The sequence below is a fragment of the Phyllostomus discolor genome, chromosome 3, assembly GCF_004126475.2.
Source record: "Phyllostomus discolor isolate MPI-MPIP mPhyDis1 chromosome 3, mPhyDis1.pri.v3, whole genome shotgun sequence".
NCBI lineage: Eukaryota > Metazoa > Chordata > Mammalia > Chiroptera > Phyllostomidae > Phyllostomus > Phyllostomus discolor.
Window position 1 is genome coordinate 135,441,605 of NC_040905.2, and position 20,822 is coordinate 135,462,426.

Sequence of the window (20,822 nt, forward strand, 5' to 3'; positions counted from 1 at the left end):
TATTTCCTACTGAATATATAAACAATGAAATTATTTTTTAAAGATTGAGAGAGCTTATTTCCAAAATGTACTTGAAATATATAGACTATAAGAGCTGAATAGAAAATTATAGACTATGTAGTCAAACTTTAGTTTTACTGATGAAGTGATCAGGGTCCAAAAAGGCTGTGTCCTGGCGGTTGTCAGCCATCTTGGCCGAGTATGCGAAACTCAGAGAATTCCATTCCTCTTCTCTGCCCCTTGTCTTTCTTTCTGATGACTCCCCTACACACACTCAAAGCGTAGCTAAAAAAAATTGAGGAGTGGACATTGGGGGCATTATGCTAAGACAAATAATGTATTTTTGGACTATAAGACACACCCCCCCCAAAATTGGGAGAAATAATGGTTGTAAATGCTGCTTTTGAGTTCTGTTCACATTTACAATGGTGAAATATTATGTTATTAAATTTTACCACATTTTTTGCTTCAATTTTTTTTTACCTATTTTCCTCTAAAACCTCTATAGGTGCATCTTATGGTCCAAAAAGTACAGTAAGTCAGAAAGAAGAAAGAAAAATGCCATATGATCTTACCTGTCTGTGAAAACTAAACACAATGACAACAATGAGACAGAGAACAGATTGGTTGTTAGCAGAGGGCAGGATGGGGTAGAGAGTGAGTGAAATGGGTGAAGATGGTCAACATGTACAAACATCCAGTACAAAATAAATAAGTCCTGGGGATATAATATACAGCATGGTGATTATAGTTAATAATACTCTATTGTATATTTGAAACTTGCTGAGAGCAGATCTTAAAAGTTTTCATCGCAAGAACAAAAAAATGTAACCTGGTGTGGTGATGGATGTTATCTAGGCTCGTGGTGATTGTCTTGCAAAATCTGACATCGAATCACTATGTTATATACCTGAACACCTGGAACTAATATAATGTTATGTGACAATTACATCTCAACTTATTTAAAAAGAACTAAATTTTTTTGAGAGATTTCTTTCCCCAAATTGGATTCTGTTCTAAAATTCCTGCAAGATTAGACCGAAAGACCCAACAGTCTCTCTCTCACACCTTTAGAGGGCACTAGCAAGTCAAGCCAGGCTAAGTCCCAAGCACAGTGGATAAACTACAGTGAGAATAATCATCTTTTTTTGGCATCAGAAGCAGACAAACATGATTAAAATCATGCTGACCCTGGGATGACCATCTTCAGCTTTTTCTGGCAAGCATTAGCTAAAGGAGTCTTTTTGAAGTGGGGCATTCTGGTTCCCATCCCACAAGAACAAGAAATGAATGACACACCAGGAAACAGCCCCAGCAACAGCTTCCAACTTTTTTTCAGAGGAGCAGCCCATAATCACCTTACTTCCCTGCTCCATGTGCTGTCAGAAGGATCCTCTGGCTTTTGGCATGCTGGGAGGCAGCACAGATGGAAGGCTGGAGGAACAGAGAGTGAATGCCTCCATAAAAATGACCAGCTGCTGATGCTGCTCCTTGGGGTCCCACACCCCCAAACAAAAAGAAAAGAATCAAGCAATAAACAAGAGCTCAGTACTCCTCAACAGAAACAAAAGTTCAGTGAAGTTTGGCAAGCCTCCCTATTCTGAAATGATTCCCAGACAATGGTAAATTGGGAAAGTGGTCAGTGTTGAGTGGAGACACGCGGGCCTGGCTGCAGAACCCAATTCCTCACCTCTCTTCACAAAATACGAAAGTAAAAAATACAGAGTTGGAGAAAATTGGGCTCACCCATTTGCATTAAGTCCAATTAAAGAACCTAATCCCAGACAGGTAGGGCTCTATTGTAGTGCGTTAGACTATGTATGCTGGAAGATGATCCAAGTTCAAATCCCAGCTCTGCTACTCACTGGTCAGGTGAATCTGTGCAAGTTACTCAGTTTTTCTGTGCCTCAGTTTCCTCATCTGTAAAAATGAAGGCAATAATAGTAATAGTTTCTACTTTCTAAGTTATGAGGATTTACACAGCCCCTGACACATGATTAGTGTACAACAAATGTTAGCTATTATCTAGTGCTAGTGGTGATGGGTATAAAAATCTTAAACTATAGAGCTTTTCTATCTTTGTTTCATAAGCCAGTCCAGCATCTTGGGGCCTTTATTTTGAGGAAGTTCTCTCTTACTTTAAAGACCCTTAAAAAGGTTGTAGACAATCACTCGAATCAAGCCAGGATAATACATTAGGAAAACCCCTATTAACCAACTAAAAATTATTTCTAAAATATGCCCCATGCTATATAAGCTAAAGTATATTTCTTTTCTCACTTAAGCTGCTGGTTGTGGAAGTTCTTCCCTAAAGGCTAATTTACCAGGGTTTGATGTGAAGGTTTAGAAACACCATGCTTACACTTTTTATAAGTTACTCCATTGGTAGTTGAAATGTCAAACAATTCCTCATAATTGATATATGCCAGGACAAACACTTGCAGTAAGATTAATTAGTGTGGCTCATTGTATTTCCCAAAGATGGTCACAACAATATTTCCTATTACATGAGGGGCAAAGAAGGGTCAGAGTGTTCTTGCTGTTCCTAAAGTAACTTTAATTCAAAATAATCAATATACCAAAGCAACATACTTTGGGGCAGCCTGCCCTGAATCCCATCATTAGTCTTACATAATAAGCTAAAGTAAGTTTTGTTTGTATGAGTAAACTGGCTTTATCTGCTCAGGGAATTTTCAAGATTGGTCTCCATTTGTCCTCAATTTTAACATGAGCAAAATGACACAAAAGCTGTATTCTAGGTACTGTGTCTGTGGCATGGCCCTCCAGCTTCAGAGGGTGATGGGTGATGGTCTGCTTCTTTATTTTCAGCAGCCAGTGAAGAACTTGGTGAAGAAAATGATGCTGGATGGCCCATCAGCCCACCTAGACTACTGATGTTGGTGTTCTGCTCAAGGTAGCTGGTGTAACGAGTCAGGAGCAGCTTCTTGAACATGCTGCTATAGATGACCCAGGATGGAATCAGGCTCAGAAATCTCGCCTTAAATAGACAAAAACATGAGTGTCTGGGTGAGAAAAAGAGCAAGGAAGTTATAACTAAAACATCTCATCACTTTTATGTTCATCACTTTTAAAATGTTTTTTCTGACTACTGAAGTTAAGCCCCAAAATCTTCTAGTTCAGTCATATGTCACTTAAGTAGGAGGACACGTGCTAAGAAAAGCACCATTAGATGATGCCGTCATTGTGCGTCATTGTGCAAACATTGCACAAACCTAGATAGTATCTCCTACTACACACCAAGGCTGTGTGGTACAGCCTATTCACCTAGGCAACTAACCTGTACAGCATATTACTGTACTGAATGCTGTAGGTTACTATAACATGATGGCATCTGTATATCTAAACATGTACAGAAGTACATGTACAAAAGTACATTTAAAAATTTTAAATAGGGTAGAATACAGTGTAAAAGATAAAAATGCTACATCTACATAGGGCACTCACCAGAACAGAAGTTGCTCTGGGTGAATCAGTGAGTGGTGAGTGAATTAGAAGGACCAGGACAATACTGCATTCCACTGTAGACTTTATAAACACTATTTCCTTAAGCTACACTGAATTAATTTCTTAATTTTCATTCTTCAATAATAAATTAAACTTAGCTTACTATAACTTTTTTACTTTATCAACTTTTTAGTTGTTTTATCTTTCAATTCTTTTGCAATAACACTTAACTTAAAACACAAACACATTTTACGGCTGTACAAAAATGTTTTCTTTCTTTAATCCTTATTCTATACACTTTTTCATATTTTTAAATTTAAAAGGGTTTTTTTGCTTTTTAAATTTTTTTGTTAAAAACTAAGATACAAACACACACATTAGCCCAAGCCTACACAGGCTCAGAATCCTTAATACCACTGTCTTCCCTTCCACATCTCGTCCCACTAGAAGGTCTTGGGGGGCAATAACATGCATGGAGTTGTCATCTCCTATGAAAACAATGCCTTCTTCTAGAATAACTTCTGAAGGACCTGCCTAGGTTCTTCTTGAGGAGGTGTCACTCTTTTCAGAAGTGGGTCCATGGTGATTTATTTAATTTGTTTCTTTTTTTCATTATAGATATGTTTGTAAGCAGATAATGCAATCCAAATATTCCTCTCTATAAATAAAAACCTTTTGGTGTTTTTTTTTAATTAAAAACTTTATAAGGATCTTGCTGAAGTCTGCAAAACTTCTGCTAACCTCCACACTGGGAATTTTCTTGAAGGTTGTTTTTCTTCTCCTGCAGTTTCCTTTTCCTTTGTGTCATCTTAAGCTATGTGTTCCTGTTCCAGTTCCAGCAACTCCTTATTAGTCCGTTCTTTATGAACCACCACTAGGAGCTCCTCATGGTCATCCTCACTCACACCCAGGTGAAAGGCGTTTGTCCCCTCAACCACAGCCTTGCTGGTTTTGCAACCTCCTCATTCTTGGCAAATCCTTTGAAGTCATGGGGGGAACTTCTTGAGTGTCTTCTTCTAGATGCCATTCACCCTTTGACCAAGCCCAAGCAAGGTTCTTGATGCAGCCATAGATGTAATTTTTCCAAAATTGCATCTGTGTCTTCCTCAGTTGCAGCAATAGCCTGGGCAAAGGCCCTCCTCATGTAGGAGGCTTTAAAAGCTGCTATGACTCCTTCATTCATTGGATGAATCAAAGAGGTTGTGTTTGAAAGGAGAGACACCACTTTGATATTGGGATAAAAATCACCAGTAAAAGGAGTATATCTGGGGACATTGTCAACAATAAGCAAAATGTTGAAAGGTATGTTATTCTCCAAATAGCACTTCTCCATTTTGCTGGATAGCCATTGAGGAGGGCATCTTGGAAGAGAAGCCAGATCACCCAGGACTTCTCATTGCTCCTGCAGTACACTGGCAGTGTGTGCTTTCTGATGTGCTCAAGGGCCTTGGGGTTCTCACCTTGACAGACCAAACGGTGTTTCAGTCTGTAGCCTGTGTGACATTGCCCCCAAGCAGGACTGTCATTCTGTCCTTAAATTCTTGAAGCCTGGCATTGACTTGACCTCCTTATGGATGAAAGTCCTTTCGGGCATCCATTCCAAAACAGAGACATTCATCCATACTGAATAGTTGCTCTGGCAAGTAATTTTCCTCCATAATCAGCTTATCTAGAGTTTCCAAAAATTCTTCAGCTGCCTTCAGAGCAGGACTTGCAGACTCACCACTCACTTCCACATTATGGAATGAATAATGGTCCTTGAATTATTTAAAATGCCCAGAGCTAGCAGTAAATTCGGCATCATAGTGAGGTGCAGCCTTTTCTTTCAACATCACAAATGTTTTGCCTTGGCCGTGATCATTGCGGTTCTGGGAGGGATACACTTCTGTGTCCAGTCTTTACCCAGGTCAGTAGAAGTTTCTCTCTGTGTAGTATAGTCCCTTCACAACTTGTCGTCTTGTTGCCTTCAATAAGGCAGATCCTTAACAGTTTCCATCACGTTGTTCTTGTTATTCAAGATCATAGCCATGGTGGATTGGGGCATGCTTGACTGGTGAGCAATAGCCATCACCAATTTTCCACTTTTGTAGTCCTTAATCACAGTTAATTTCATTTCCAGGTCAATCACTCAATGTGGCAACATTAACAGTGGGCTTTGTGTGCTTAGGGGCCACAGCAAACAAAACAACACAAGGTTAACACAAGCACTAGAGAAAATGTACTCAAGAGTCGTGGCAGACACAACATGTATGAGGTGGATGCCCTTGTAACACGGCATACTGTTTTACAGCAGACTTTTCATAAATAGAAAGGGTATGCATTAAAAAAATAACAACAAGCATAATACAGTATATCATAAACTGGTAATATAGTCACTTATTATCATGTCAAGTAATACACACTTCAGATAATTATATGTCCTACACTTGTATATAACTGGCAGCACAGTGGGTTTGTTCACACCAGCATCACCATAAATGTGTGCTGCATTGTGCTACGACACTATGATAGCTCCCGGTCACTAGGCAATGCCAATTTTAACCTTTGCTTCATTGTAATCTATGAGACTACATCACATATGCAGTCTGTCTTTGACAGATACGTAGTTGTTATACAGTGCATGACTACAGTTGCTAAAATATAAAGGTTTTGTGACACTTTCTCAGCAAACAAGGTTTTCTCGAGACTAAAACAGCCGCTTATAGGAACAGCCCTGAGTACAGCCCTAAATTAAGAGAGCTGTGTCCATGGTAAAGCACCCTCCCTCCATTCTTTCTCTTTGTGAACACTTTCTTTCCCTGGTGCTCCATCTCCCAGCTTCTGCATGTCTTTCCTACCAAGGCTCTGTTAAAATGAGATTGCAGGAAAAGATCTGTTTAAAATTCTTTGGTGATTCTCGAAACAGCACTATGTGGAAACTGTTTTGTTTTGTTTTGTTTTCACTATTACCATGCAATATTCGCATTTACTTTTGTTTCATGTTTGTTTTTGTTTCTAAAAGTGGCCAGGGAATGGCGAGAACTGGAGACACATGCCAGCGAAGCCCATTTCCACCTTCGATAGAGTCCGTGGAGCACAGGCGCCAGCTTGTGCTGCTCACAGGAGCCAGCCGAGCACGCTCCTAAATTCCTCTGCACGGACAACACACTGGAAGCTTAAAATCAACTGTGAGGGAGGAGTTAAATGATGAAAATCAGCAAATGCTGCAAACTGAGGTGTTTTGTTTTACTTTTTTCTGGAGAGCCAGAGAATTAATTATTTATGAATATAGAGGGTCAGAGATGACAGGACCCCCTCAGAGAAGCTCCCTGTGTCTTGGTCGACTTTTCCCAGGACCTCTGGAAGCCACCTTACCTTCTGAGGCAAGAGGGGAGGCAGCCAGAGGTGAGATTTGCCAGCTTGGAGGTTTTTTGTGGGCTAAGCACCCAGGCCTCCAATAGCAAGGAAAAGCTAGCCCAACCCTGCGAGGACCACCTGCACACCTGTCCTCATTGCTTCAAGAAAGGAGAAGTTAGTTATGAATTACCAAGATTTCATGGACGAGGCAGCCACAAGTTTCATCTCCAATCATGACATAATTTAGTGATTCTTTAACAAACTCATTGGCGGTCTTGGTTATCAGGCTGGTATTGAGACACTTTGTCATTGGGGTCGAAACAGAGTATGGGGTCAGCACCTACAATGGGAAATAAAGCCATAACACAGCAGTAGTCTGCCCAACCCTGAAAAATGAACCCCCATTTCCCCATCCCTTCATTTTACAACTCTGCCCTTCCCATAACAAGTTTCAGGATCCAAAACGATAAGGGAGCACCGAAAAAGGCATGGAACTGGCCCAGAGTGGGCAATCGGGTTTCTAGCTTCACTCTACCACTGACTCAAGGGGAGGCTTTAGCCACACACCACCAAGGGGTTCAGACAGGGGACTGAGGTCACGGGGTATCTCTCAGAATACGGTTGCCAGACTTTGAAAATAAAAGCACAGGACACTCAGTTAAACTGAATCCAAGAAAACAACAAAATAATTCAGTATAATTATGCCCTAAGTATTCCATCGGCTATACTTACATTTAAAATTTTATTTGTTATTTATCTGAAACTCAAATTTAATTGGATCTCCTGTATTTTATCTGGCAACTCTACCTCAGAAGTTCATTTGTAACCTATATGGCCAAAGTTGGAGCACTTTAAAGCACTCTGGGTTCCCACTTTCACACTTCAGTTAGGAGCCAGGAGTGGCACAGATCTTGTAATCTGTCCTGTCTTGATAAGGAAAAGAAACCAACTACACATTGTCCCCCCAAATCTGACACTGTTTCTGCCCATGGTCGCACCACCATGTGGTCTGACATGAGGTTTCACAAGGGGTTTCTTACTTTTTTCCCAAACATAAAGACCTTAGCAGCATCTTTAGAGAGAAAAAAAAGATCCATGCTTGGTTTGTTTTTTCTTCAAATCACATTTGTAATTTTTGTCATATCACATTTTCTTCATATCACACTTGAAATAACATTGTGTATAACTGAATATAATTACGAATCAATCCAATTGAATTTGTTCTCATGGAAATGAATGCAGTTATTAATTTGCATAACACTTTTCTTCCAAAGATCTCAAAGCATTACTCTCAAGCGAGAGATATAGGAGCATGTATTCCCAACCCATTTCCAGACATGGAAATAATAAGTATTTTCATTCCTGTAGTGAGATTTGGTTGACAAAACACCTTATTGTAGAAAATAGTGATGAAACTTGCATACTTGTTTATTCATTAAATCTTTATAATAACCTAGAGAGGTAAGCAGGTATTGCTAAAGTATGTCACACATTTCTAATAGTATGTCACACAGCTTCCCAAGCAACAACAAAACCCTCTGTAAACTTTTTGTTCCAGGTTATAGAAACCAGTAGACTGTGTTGCTGAGCTAACCACATGTGTATCACTGACACCTCAAGGTGCCATATTGCTTGGCCTGCAGACAGCAGTGACAACCCAACCACTTTGCACAAGGACAAGGTCATCTCCATGAGAGTCTTGTCATTGCTGGTGAAAGGGGAAGCAGAGCTCCTCTTTCCCGACTGCTCAGGACCCCAAGTGGGAGGCTGTCTGTGGCCCACCACAAGTGGAAGGCTTGCAAGGGAGGCCACACTCCTCCCAACATGGGCCGAGTGCCCAGTGTTCTTCTGTTCTCTCTCCCCAATTCCTCCCATGTAAGCCTGTCCTCTGCACCTCTATCAGAGAGTAAAGGTAGCAAGAGGGTCAACAGCATTCTGAGCGCTCACTCACCTTGTCCAGTTCCTGCACCAGCACCCAGGGCATGGGGGAGGGCCGCAGCAGGTGGTACCAAGGTGGCACAGTGGCCATTGCAATGGCTGTGGGAACGTCATTCAGACCACCTTCCTCCCGGCTACACTTGCACCACCAGCCCTGCAGGGGGCAGTGCCCCCAGCTCAATAAGGATCTGGAGTTCTTATTTCCATGGACTCAGAACTGTTACCCTCACCTGGATGATGATTCCTTTCGCTTTGTATTCTGCTTGCAGTGCCTTGGAAAATGTGCACACAAAAGCCTAGAGCAAGAAGGAGAAACACCTCAGGACCCAGAGCTTGGGTTCTCCATCAGAACCCACTTACTCAGATTTTAAAGGGTGCCACAGGAGCCTTCGCTTATCTTAAAATACAGCAGCTTTTCTTAATGACAGTTAGGACTTCATTTCTCAGTCTGAGAAGAGCTCCTTCAATCAGTGGGAACATACATCTGGGGACAGATGCATACCTCCAATCACTGCACATAAGTGACCCAAACCAGGGGGAAGAGCCCCTTGTGTAGATTAACCCCTCCCTGAGAGTTTATTTTTAAGACTAAGGCCTGAGGATACCTGGCTAGACCTCCAGGGCAGGAAGGAAATCACAGTGTTACTTGCTGACAGGAAGGCAGCAGGGCTCCCAGGCAAGGAAGTGAGTGAGGGCTGGAGGCCCCGGGGGCTGTTCATGCCCAGCTTGCAGGGCATGCAGGCCTTAGTCAGCTTGGCAGCAGTGCCTTCTCCCAGTGTGCACCCACATGCCTGCTGACTACAGCTCCACGCTGTGCACAGAAGAGTGCCTCCTGGCAGATCTGTCCATCCACTGGTCAGATAATCCAAAAGAAAATGCCGACTAGGAGAAACACGAGGAAGAAGGGGAAGGGAACTCAAACTACATGCTATCACTCACCTTGGAAGCTGAATACATGGAGTATAGAGGCCAGGGAAAGAGGGCCACCCCAGAAGATATGTTCAAGATGAGCCCTTTCTGCCTAAAAGGCAAAGAAGCAAAGTTTTGGTTGCTTTGCTGCCTGTCATACCTTGAGAAGGAAGGGAACAAAGGGACTCCTGTGAACACGGGAAACTCCACCCTCTTTAGGCTTGCACGTGCACTAACTGCTCTGCTTCCAAGGACTGGGAGTGGAGCTTCCCTTTGTCATGGTCTATGACACTACACAATGACATCACTCGTCAGTCAGTTGACATCAGGGCTTGTGACTGGAAATGGGCTCTGCTGTAACAAAGCTTCCCCCACCGAAATTCAGGAAACCAGCTGAGCTCAGACAAGATCGGGGGAAGAGATCCTTCTCTCTCAAATGTGGCCACAGGAGCTCAAGTTCCCTTTTGACTCATAGACACAACCCATGACAAGACAGATGCCATGTGTCTTGGGTGGAATTTGACAGTCCATCATCTGCTCACACAGGCACCCCACACAAGTCTCTGGGGTCCTTACTTTTCCTTTTGAAATTTAATCTCTTTAACCCATCCCAATGAGATGGGTTCAATTCAGAAAAACCAAGAAACTGCACTTCAGAATCCATAGCCAAGCCCTTTCTTCCTCTAGGGAAGATAAAACTATCGACCATTTGCTTTTAATAAATACCATCTGAAAAAAAAAAAACAGTTCCCAAATGGGTGTTGTAATAGGGTGATAAAAACATGGAATAAATGGAGGCACTGATGGGGTGGTGATTTTTACCACTAAATTGGAATATTCATTCTGACAAGAGCTGAAATTCATAATAACAAAGAGATGGTTGTGGTCTCAGGCCAACTTCTGAAGTTTCTTTTATGCTCAACATAAGTTAATTTTTTTAATACAATGTGTGCTGAATCTGCTGTTCTCTTCCCTCCAGTATATGTTACATTTGACCTTCCAATATGCTTATCTGTTTGCAAAGTTGGCCAGGCTCAGAATGTGGGGTTTTTTTTCTTCTTCTGTAATCTCCATGTCCTTTCATCATAGTTTTATCATTTGTTAAAGTAGCAGCCAGATGAACTCCATCCCCCCAATCTCCAAGTCTGACTGCCAGACCTGGAAGACCTTGCCACTCTACTCCCTTTCAAAGAAAGGCCTTACCTTGATTCCATATGTTTCAGAACCAGCTGTGTCATCTACAAGAGAAGACCAAAGTTAAGCCTGGACAAAGTAAGTAAACGGCAGTGGACAGCGTGACTTGGGGAAGCGGGTGTGGGAGGAAGCTGGAGAACTGCTCAACCTCAGATGGGCTTGAAACTCTGCTAACACTTATTGGAGGTCGTTCTGGCAACACCAGAGCCTGGCTGAAACCCACAGAGGCAGCCAGACAAATGGCAAACTGCTCCGAGGCCTCTGTTTTCTCCTCCATAAAGCTAAAGTCTTCCTGCAAAATGAGGGCAATGACAAATTATGGCAACTGGCTTCTTGTTGCGGGGCCAACACTGAGGTCCCCAGATACTCTTTACTTTGGGAGAGAGGGAAAAGTAAGCTGGCCAGCATAAACCTCGGCCATGAGTTAGGACTGGGGGACCATCAGGAAACCACGCAAGCATCCATAAGCATCTCAAGTTCACAGGATGAGGTGGAGAAGGACATCTGTCAATTCAGCAGCAGCCACATAAGCAACCTGCAGGTGGTCTGTGAAATATCTCCCTAAACAGAACATGTCTGTCTATCTGTCTGTCAGAATTGCAACAATATTAAGAAGTCTCTTCTGCCGTCAAAGATGTCTTCTCTGCCACTTCTGGAGGTTAAATGTCCCATGAAAAGAGGTTTATAAGGCCCACATTTTAAGAATTGAGGAGGAGGCGACTGTGTGTCTAAAACATTCTCAAAAGTGCACTTGTGTGGACTCGGGTCCTATCTGGAGAGCAGTTTTGAGACAGAGAGGAACCAAATGGATGCAGAGAGGCAGAGAAATAAAAAAGACTCAGGACCAGAAGACAAGTTTTGCCTATTTCTTTGTGTTGTGTGGGAGTCCTGCCACCGCTCCCACCTCACAGGCCAGGCCCTTACGCCCAACTGCAGGGGCCTCCAGAGCGATGGTTTCGCTGCGCAGGGTCAGCCGGAGGGGTGGGAGTAGTGGGGAGGAGGCTCCCTGGAACCCATGGGACTGCCTTCTGAAGTCCTGGATTTTAATGGAGGTGAAAGAAGGACAAGGGCCAGATTGTGTCACTACCATTCCTGGGCTTTTCCAGCTTCACTGAGGGTGTCCATGGAGCACATCCTCAGAGTGTCCCACATGAATTCTCCAGCCTCATTGGGCAGGGAATACCAATTAGAGAGGGAACATCAGACTTTGTGCATCTCTGTCACAAAGCTCCTAGCATTTATTCTCTGATTGCACCTTCCTTTGCCCTCAAACTCATCTCCCATCTCTGCCCTTGACAGAGATCTCTGCTATTTCCAGATGGTTCCTTTGGAATGATTAAGTGATACTTGTCATGCCTCCAACCAGCATGGACAACTGGAGATGGCATACTTACAACCTAATCTGCAATGTGTTTTCTCTGTTTTTAGGGAATTGGTATCTAGCAATATGTAAACTATTTTTTTTTAACAAATCAAGTTTCTCTGCTATAGGAATCAGAGGTTATCAAATGCATTTGGGAAGCCCTGTGATCAAATGAACCGAAACCAAAAGATCAACATATAAAATAATGTGGAAGATTTTAGTGGTAAGTCTGCCAACAGTTGGACATATAAAACTTACAATTACATCAACTGGGAGTTTTAAAAAGCCATTGATTGCTCAGCAAAAAAGAATGTGTATATCAATAAAAACTGAGCAGGAAACTATAAAATACCAGTGTGCTTACAGAAAAACAACCAATGATTAAAAAAAAAGAAGAAGAAGAAGAAGAAGAAGGAGGGGAGGAGGAGAAGAAGAAAAGAAAAGAAAAGAAAAGAATTCTCAGTCCAACTTACTCCCCTGGAATTTTTTTTTTGGTCTTCTCAGCATCCATCCCCTCTCTTAGGATGAGAGCAACTGATTTTCCTTGGGGAAAGCAGCCCTCCACAGCCAGTCCCATCCATGTTTTCAGCCCCACAGCCATGTTTTCAAGATGAGACTGAGCCTCCTGCTACTCCCCCGCCACAATCTAGATCCATGAAATCAGGGATCATACCTGATTCACTGCTGCAGAATGGAATGGTCACAAGGGCTGCCACATGCAGTTTCTGTGTGCTGAGCCAGGTGCCCAGCTGTAGGCTAAGGGGGGCTGAAAGCCCAGGGTTCATTCACAAGCCATTTAAAGGGCTCTCACCATTCAGAGGAAAGGAAAACACAGTGTTCACACAAAAGTACCATCTACTCACCAAGCAGCGGGTTGTGTCCATTCTTAAGTAGCACCTTTTGCCAAACTGCCCAAAAAGGGTGGTTTTTTTAATTCAATCAAGAGTACAGTATAGGACAGCCTTGTGGTAGTCATATCTATAAGTTCTTACGCTGAATGGCACCAGACACAACACTTAGTCCAATCCTTTTTTTTTGTTTTAATAATCCTCGCCCAAGGACAGGCATATTGAGTTTAGAGAGAGGGAAAGGAAGGGAAAGAAACATTGATCCATTGCCTCTCCTGTGCACCCTGACCAGGGACTTAACCCAAAACCTGGCTATGTGCCCTAATTGGGAATTGACCCCATGACTTTCCAGTTTATAAGACGGTACTCTAACCAACTGAGCCCCATTGACCAGGGTTTAGCCCAACACTTTTAATGCAGATGAAGAATCTGAAATTCAAGGAAGTTAAATACATCCCAACACTGTTTGACTAACTAGTAGCTGAGCTAGGGTCAGAAATACACTTGAATGTGAACTTCAGTTCAACAAACACAAAAGGGAACCAAACCCCCCAAGAATTTATTTATAAAAAATTGTGTATTTATTCTTACATGTCTAAACTTCAGCCACCTTCAAAGTACTCTCCATTTGATGTAATACACCTATCGAGACACTTTTTCTACTGCTCAAAACAGTTTTTGAACTTGTCAATTTTGATGCCTTTTAGTGCTTCTGCCATTTTTGTTTTACCTCTTCCATTTTGGCAAAACATTTCCCTTTGAGGACTTTTTTCATCGGAGAAACTAACAAACTGAAAAGCCATTTGGGGCAAGATCAGGTAAATAGAGAGTGTGGGGCATGGGTGTCATGCCGTTTTGGGTCAAACACTGCTGAACACTCAAGTACAGTGAGTACTCATAAATCACCCATCATGAAATGGGCGTTGAAAGAGTCTTCAAAAAAAAATTCACTGCAGAAGAATGCAGCCTCTCACAATAATGCTAGCTGGTACACTGATACAGATGGATTCCTACAGCACTCACCTAGTGGGAAAAGCCTGTACTACAAAGGGCCTGCCCTCCAGAAAACAATTCCAGTTTGGGTGGGGTTTTGTTTTTGTGTATGTATATTTATTGAACAACAAGAGTCTATAAAATCCACACCACACCCTCTGTCTTTTCTCCAAACAGAGTGAGTTTTCCTCTGTTTACAAGAACAAAATCAGAGGACAGTACTGAATATTTTTTAAAAGTCACCTTGGAATCCAGAATCAGTTTCAGCATCATCAGGTCTAACATGCTCTGATAGGTGACAAAACAATGCAGAAATAGGCTTTAAACGCTAGGGAGAATAAACTCATCATTGTATTTGATGAAAACAGAGTAAGACATTAAAAGGTCGCTATGTTACCTCTCAGTCAAGTGCAGTTCAATTTCAGAGAATTCTCCTTCTACAAGGAAGGGGCCAATTCTCCCGAGTTGTCACGTTCTAATACCTGCTTCATTTTATGCATTTAGCACATACATGGACCACATACCTTCACTACCGAGGTGATGTTACAATGGATGAGGCTCTGTAATAAATAATCATAACCACAAATCATCCAGATCATTTCAGAAATTCTCTTGAGATGCAGTCAGTGCTAAAGAACCATAAAGTGGGCAAACGCATGTGTGTGAGCTGTTCCTTGCTTGCTCACTCATTTCAGACTCCTAACTGAAGTTCAGCAAGTATGCCCTAGAACTGGGGCACCTCTGACATCCACACTGTGTGCTTCTATAAAATGTGATCTTGAATAGAAGTTAAGAGTATCCTCAAAAATTTAAAGAGGAATATGGACTCAGTTTTTCAAAGGGAGATAGTTAATTTCTAGCTGCAGGGAGAGAGGTTAGCATGTGTGGGTCTAGAAGACAACAAGATAGAGAACAGAAAGGCAGATGATTGTGTAATTCTAGATAGAGATTCTGGGCTACAGAGGCCAGATAAGAAGCTACTAGAATTGCCCAAGACAGAGGTAAAGGGGGACAGACACAGAAACAAGCACAAATACAGGTGTACATAGAGAAAGAGAAGCAAGAATGGAATCTGCTTAATGAAAAGACACATATTTATGCCAGAAGCAACGACCACAGGGCTAGAGGAATGGTGAAGCAGCGTTTGGCAAGGATGTACAATGACGTCCACACAGTCTGGCATTCTATTCCCATTCAGTAGGCTCAGGGCTTCCACGGGAACATAGGAATACCTGCAGAAACATGACAGCCTGCTCAGAATTGGTATAACCCCATGATGTCAAAGGTCAGGGCCTGGGAAAGACTTAACAAATAGTACCTTCAAAGACTGCTAAATGCATATCAAATTTACTCATGACCAACAAGGGTGGCCATGGTTCTGAACCAAGTTTGCTGAACTTACAATACCCTCAACCACAGAATTTGTGTTACTGACTTCCCTCACACTGAAAATTGAACAAATGTTATTACCTAGTATGACAATTAAAAAAAAAAAAAAAGCTGGCCTCCCACTTGCATACACAATTGTAAATTTTTCAGGCAGTACGACCCCTTATAAGGCAGAGCAGAGAGCCCCCAAAAGACTGAGACAGTAAGCAGGTAAGTTTTGATGTGCAGAGAAGGGGGGGATGACCTTACCCTAGAGATAGCTGTGAACAGTGGTACCCTTGACTGTCAAGCACTAAGATGAAAGGAAAGGGAAACCCCCAGATATCCACCTGGAATTCAGAATTTTTCCAGACACCCTTCCCAGGTCCTGGTGATGACCCAGCCAGGGAGCCCAGTACCTGGTGAGAGGACACTATCCCCAGAAAGCACAGATATACCTGGATTCCATCTGGTGTATTCAGGAAATGTGTCGGGAGAAGGCTTGGAAGCATTCCAACATTGTTGACTGACAAGGAGAGGCAAAGCAGAGAGACGTCAAAAGAGCTAGTGGCAAACGTTTACTGAAAGCCTTAAAAATAATCACATTCAACCCAGAAATTCTTCTCTTGGGGAGTGTTTCTAAAGAAATAATGTACAAAAAGGTTTTTCTATGACGTTGTTCACTGCAGCATGATTTGATGACAGCGAGGAAGTCTGAGGGACATGCTGTGGTCTGACAACAGGAAGCCCCTGAGCGCACTGGGGTGCGTGCAGCCTGGGCTGGAGTGCGAGCAGTCTGTCCCGCTGCCGCCCCCTGGGGTCTGAGAGACGCGGGGAAAGGCCTGTGCTGTACCGTTTTTGAAAATGTTACAAAACAGTAAATTAAATCCCGTTTTGAAAATATGTGTAAATATGTAAAATTTATGTAAATATATAAAACTATGTATCTAGAAGGATATGCACCAAAATGCTATCTCAGGCTGTCAGGATTTTGAGAAATTTATAATTCTTTTATGTGCTTCTCTACTCTTTCCAGTTTTTCTGCAATGATGTTTTACATTGCAGAAAAAGAATATTAGTAAAAAGAATTAGTAATTATGTTTTTAAGATTTTATTTATTTGTTTGTTTGTTTGTTTGTTTATTTATTTATAGAGAGGAGAAGGTAGGGAGAAGGAGAGAGAGAAGAAGATCAAAGTGAGAGAGAGAAACATGGATTGGTTGGCTCTCACATTCGCCCCAGCCAAGCACTTAGCCCACAACCCAGGCATGTGCCCTGACGGGAAATCGAACCTGCGACCTTTTGCTTTGTGGGATGATGCCTAACCAATTGAGCCACAGCAGCCAGGGTATATTTTTAAAATTCAGCAGGAAGTTCAGAATCAAACCTTCCTTCTATGAACAATACAAACACTGTCCCCAGAAGGTGTATTTAGTTATAAAATAGCTCATTTATAAATCAGCACAGAAAAAATATTATCTTGTTTCCTGAATAAGGTAGTCAAGTCTCAAATAATCACATTGACTTGCCACTTTCATGGATCATCCACGCAATGTTTGTTTGCTAAATGAACTCCTTTAGGCTGCTGTTTCTGAGAATCCCTCTTCCTGTAGAGTGCCAATATCAGTTCAGTGAAAGAAAATTCATTTCAATATTAGGAAACATGGTTGAGTAAGTAGAAATGTGTAAATCTGATACATGCTAAAGCTATATATAAGTCTATTAATCCAGTAATGCCTCTTGAAGAATTGAGATTTAATATTCATTTAATGCTACAGCTTAAAATACAGTTATGAGTTAAGTTTAAGCCACCATGGAATAGTCAAATGTCACTAAGATCATTGTTTCACTGATGTATTACAACAAACTTTGCAATCAACTTACCTAAAATCCCAATTTCTAAGCCTTCAAGTTTTCCTTTAATATATTCATAGATGTCGTCCTTGGTAAAATCTGCTTGTATAATTTTCACACTACTCCCTGTAGTCCGCTCTGCATTAGAAACAACGGTTACTCTTTAATGAACAGGAGCCCAAATGCCCTTCTTCCCCGGGGAGTTTCCCTGGCACTCCCACACAACCTGAGCAGACTATGAAGAGCACAAGCCCAACTCCCTGTAAGAAACAAGAAATAGCCCTGGATAAATGCTGGGATGGGCTAAAGATTTGTGAATGGTGGTTTCTCTGTGAGTCTAAGAGTTACTACAATAACAAGTATATGCATTACAACGATTTAATGCCATGATTCTCAGCATGAGCACTTACTAGAAACACAAAATCTCAGGCTCCTCCCAGACCTACAGGTCCAGAAAAACCTGGGAGTGGGCCCAGGGATCCCTTTGCACACACACTCCAGGTGACTTTCACACTCAACTTTGAAACGCATAGACCAAGAGCTGTGACAGCAAACAGTGACACTGCCTGTGCTGTATCAGTCCCCTCCACAGAGACAGCAACATTCTGTATTTGTCCAACACTTTAGGATTCATAAAGCATTTACCTACACAATACATTTTAATCTTCTCTACAGCATTGTAAAGTAAGTATTATCCCCCACTTTTCAGGGGAGAAAACTAGGCTCTGAGAGGCTATCTACCTCGCCCAAGGGCACACACACCCTGTTCCCACCCAGACAGGGCTCTTTCGGTCCTCCCCCCAGATTTGCCTCGTGCAGGAGCCTTCAGGCAGATATGAAAGCAATAGACAGATTTCACCAGCTGCTGCCTGCTCAGCATTGGATTCAGACCCAGTGTTTCAAGGGCAAGTGATCTTGAGGCATAATTTGGGGGTGGGGGAGTGCTTTTATACTAAAGACGCCGCTTGCTTTTCAAGAGGATGATAAAAAGCACATTTTAACATTGTGAGAGGAACACTGAAGAATGTCCTAATCTTGGTCAAAGTTACTTCTGATATCCAGACATAAAACAAAAGCAGAATTCATTGGTCCAATGGCATTCAATGGTCCTCGTGGTGTGATTGCTCAGCCTGGGCTTCCCACACTCTCCGAACCCAAACCGCCTGAGGAGCACAAAGGCGTCTCCCAGACAGCCTGCCACGGTCTTCATGGTCTTTGTACAATTGAAGGCGGTTCCTTTAACTTAAGGAGTTTATTAATCACTAAATAAATAATTAATGATTAAAATGCAAATACCCAAAAAGGGATATTATGATCATCATTAACTAAGAATACTTCAGAGAGGATCATAATAATAAAACTTTGTAACATGAATGCTGCCCCCTAGGACAGTATTGTACAGTATGCAACCTTCACAGCTATACAGAGCAGCCCTGAATCAAATCTTTTTTTAAAACCTGACAACCACCGCTAAACATTGCCCCTCACCCTCCTGCATGAAGCAGAGCACAGACATAGGGAAACACAGATCTGCTTTTGAAGGGAGTGGCAGATGTAGCCAGGAAGCTTAGGCCTCTGGACAAGGAGGTCGGATTCTAGAGATGAAGATACCGGAGCTAGAGATGAAGAGAGTAGACCTATTCGTGCGTGAATCTGATCCTGCTTCATCGAGCCCAAAGACTCACTGGTGAATTGAAGCCCCCCACTTATCAGTCAGTGCTTAACTTTGTAAACTGAGCTCCCGAAGAAGCACCAGCAACCTGGGCTAAGAGAGCAGATGAAGGGATGCTGAGGAAAAAACCAGAGCAGACCTGACCAGTGGGCCCCACAGACATCGTCCTTACTCCTTGGGGGTCACTCACCAATCTCCATGGCAAGAGTTTGTAGTTTTTCCAGCGTCCTGCTGATCAGAACAACGTTGAGCCCTTGTCTTGCTAGCTGGGGGTGGGAAAACCAAAAAAGACAAAGCTTATCAGTAGACTGGAAGGCTTGATTTAAGGGCGAACTGGAATATCACCCACTGGTCGCAAGGGAATGTGCTTGCTTCTCCTGGATTTAAATGTGCAGAATGTGGCAAAAGTTTCTGGTTTATGAGCCACATCATGTCAGGCTAAATGTGACATAACCATAGTAGTTCATGTGTGTGCGTTTATGATGTGCCAGGAACTATTTCACCTTTCTTTTTGTGCAGATACCTACCTTCTGAATGCCCTCTCATCTGAACCTCCTGGGATGGGATGTGTGCTGGAAATCAGAATTTGGAGGGTATTATAATTCATGTATCAGGCTCCAGGGCAGCACTCCTTAATAAAAAAACATATTTCTGCAGCAACTTCTGAGCTGCTTCCTATTCACATGGACATTCTTCTTGTGGTTCACTTTATATAGCCATGATCGTGGACTGGAGCCCTTTCTCGCTATTCTCTGGCTCCCAACAGGGCAGAAAATGAAATAGGGAAGTACAGGATAAGTGGATGCTTCCATGAGATCAGCAAGGCATTCTCTTTGGAATGTATATGACTAAGACCCATGGGGGCCAAGTGAGATAGTGCGGAAGTGGTATGCATAACATGGCACAGGGGACATGGAAACTTTGTGCTGGGCATCACACCTAAAAATGCTACTCATGAAGAAAATTACAGCTTTTCCTGAAGATAAGAGGGAAAACCAATGTTCATGTAAACAGAGACTGATGACATTTGAGTTTGTGACAAAGGACCCAGTTAATAAAAAATCTTTATGGCTTTAATTAAATGATTTATACTTCTTTAATTGTGGTAAATTACACATGACAGGAAATCTTCAATGTTAATGAATATATGGGATATTTCATGACTTTGCACATTACCTTGCACAGGGCCCATGCTCACTTCTCTATGTCATTCCCATTTTAGTACATATAGTATACTGCCAAAGCAAGCACTATGCCAGTATTTTCATAAAGGATTATGTATTTTAGAAAACACAGAAGATGCCAAATGAAAGACTGTAACATAGGGTCTACAAGAACCACTCATTCGACCTTCAAGCCAGTGGTCTCAGAATCACCCAGGAAGATGTCAAAAAACACCAATTCTTATCAAACCGTCCAAATAAACATCTCTGGGGTTGAAGCCTCAGCATTTACATATTCTCTAATTTAATTTATTAAATTATACTATTAAATACACAAATGCATTCTCATTGTGAAAGGTGTCCCTGATGCCACCAGTCCACACCCTCACTCACCACAGGCTCTTGCTGTCTCCGGTTTGGTGCTCCGACTTCCTAACTTCATCTCGGCATATACATGCATTCACGTATTGTATAAATACATGCAGAAACAAATGTTCACTTTGTGGGTTTTCTCTCTTTTCACACTTTAAAAATAGCATTGTGAGTATTGTCTTTTTGACTTACTGTTTTATCTTATTGCTAAGTATGGTACCCGTTTCTACATCCGCCCGTGTTGAGCCCCTTGCTTCTTCTTAGTGCTCCAAGGTGTTCATAGTTCACTTTTCAGTGGGCATTGAGGTTGTCAAGTTCTCTCATTACCAATACTGCTACATGAAAAAA

General features: G+C 42.1%; 1 protein-coding gene across 1 annotated transcript in view; it reads right to left on the reverse strand.

The window, feature by feature from the left end:
• Window positions 1-2,468: 2,468 nt before the first annotated feature.
• The window catches only part of HSD17B3 (hydroxysteroid 17-beta dehydrogenase 3), a 43,354-nt gene continuing 25,000 nt past the window's right edge, over window positions 2,469-20,822 (reverse strand). The window contains exons 3-11 of the mRNA XM_028531450.2: window positions 19,130-19,205; window positions 17,298-17,405; window positions 15,873-15,940; window positions 14,571-14,606; window positions 10,852-10,886; window positions 9,679-9,760; window positions 8,970-9,035; window positions 6,992-7,141; window positions 2,469-2,998 (exon numbers count right to left, since the gene is read on the reverse strand). Coding sequence (XP_028387251.2) covers window positions 2,756-2,998; window positions 6,992-7,141; window positions 8,970-9,035; window positions 9,679-9,760; window positions 10,852-10,886; window positions 14,571-14,606; window positions 15,873-15,940; window positions 17,298-17,405; window positions 19,130-19,205 — 864 coding nt within the window. The 3' untranslated portion in view covers window positions 2,469-2,755. The remainder of the gene's footprint in view (window positions 2,999-6,991; window positions 7,142-8,969; window positions 9,036-9,678; window positions 9,761-10,851; window positions 10,887-14,570; window positions 14,607-15,872; window positions 15,941-17,297; window positions 17,406-19,129; window positions 19,206-20,822) is intronic.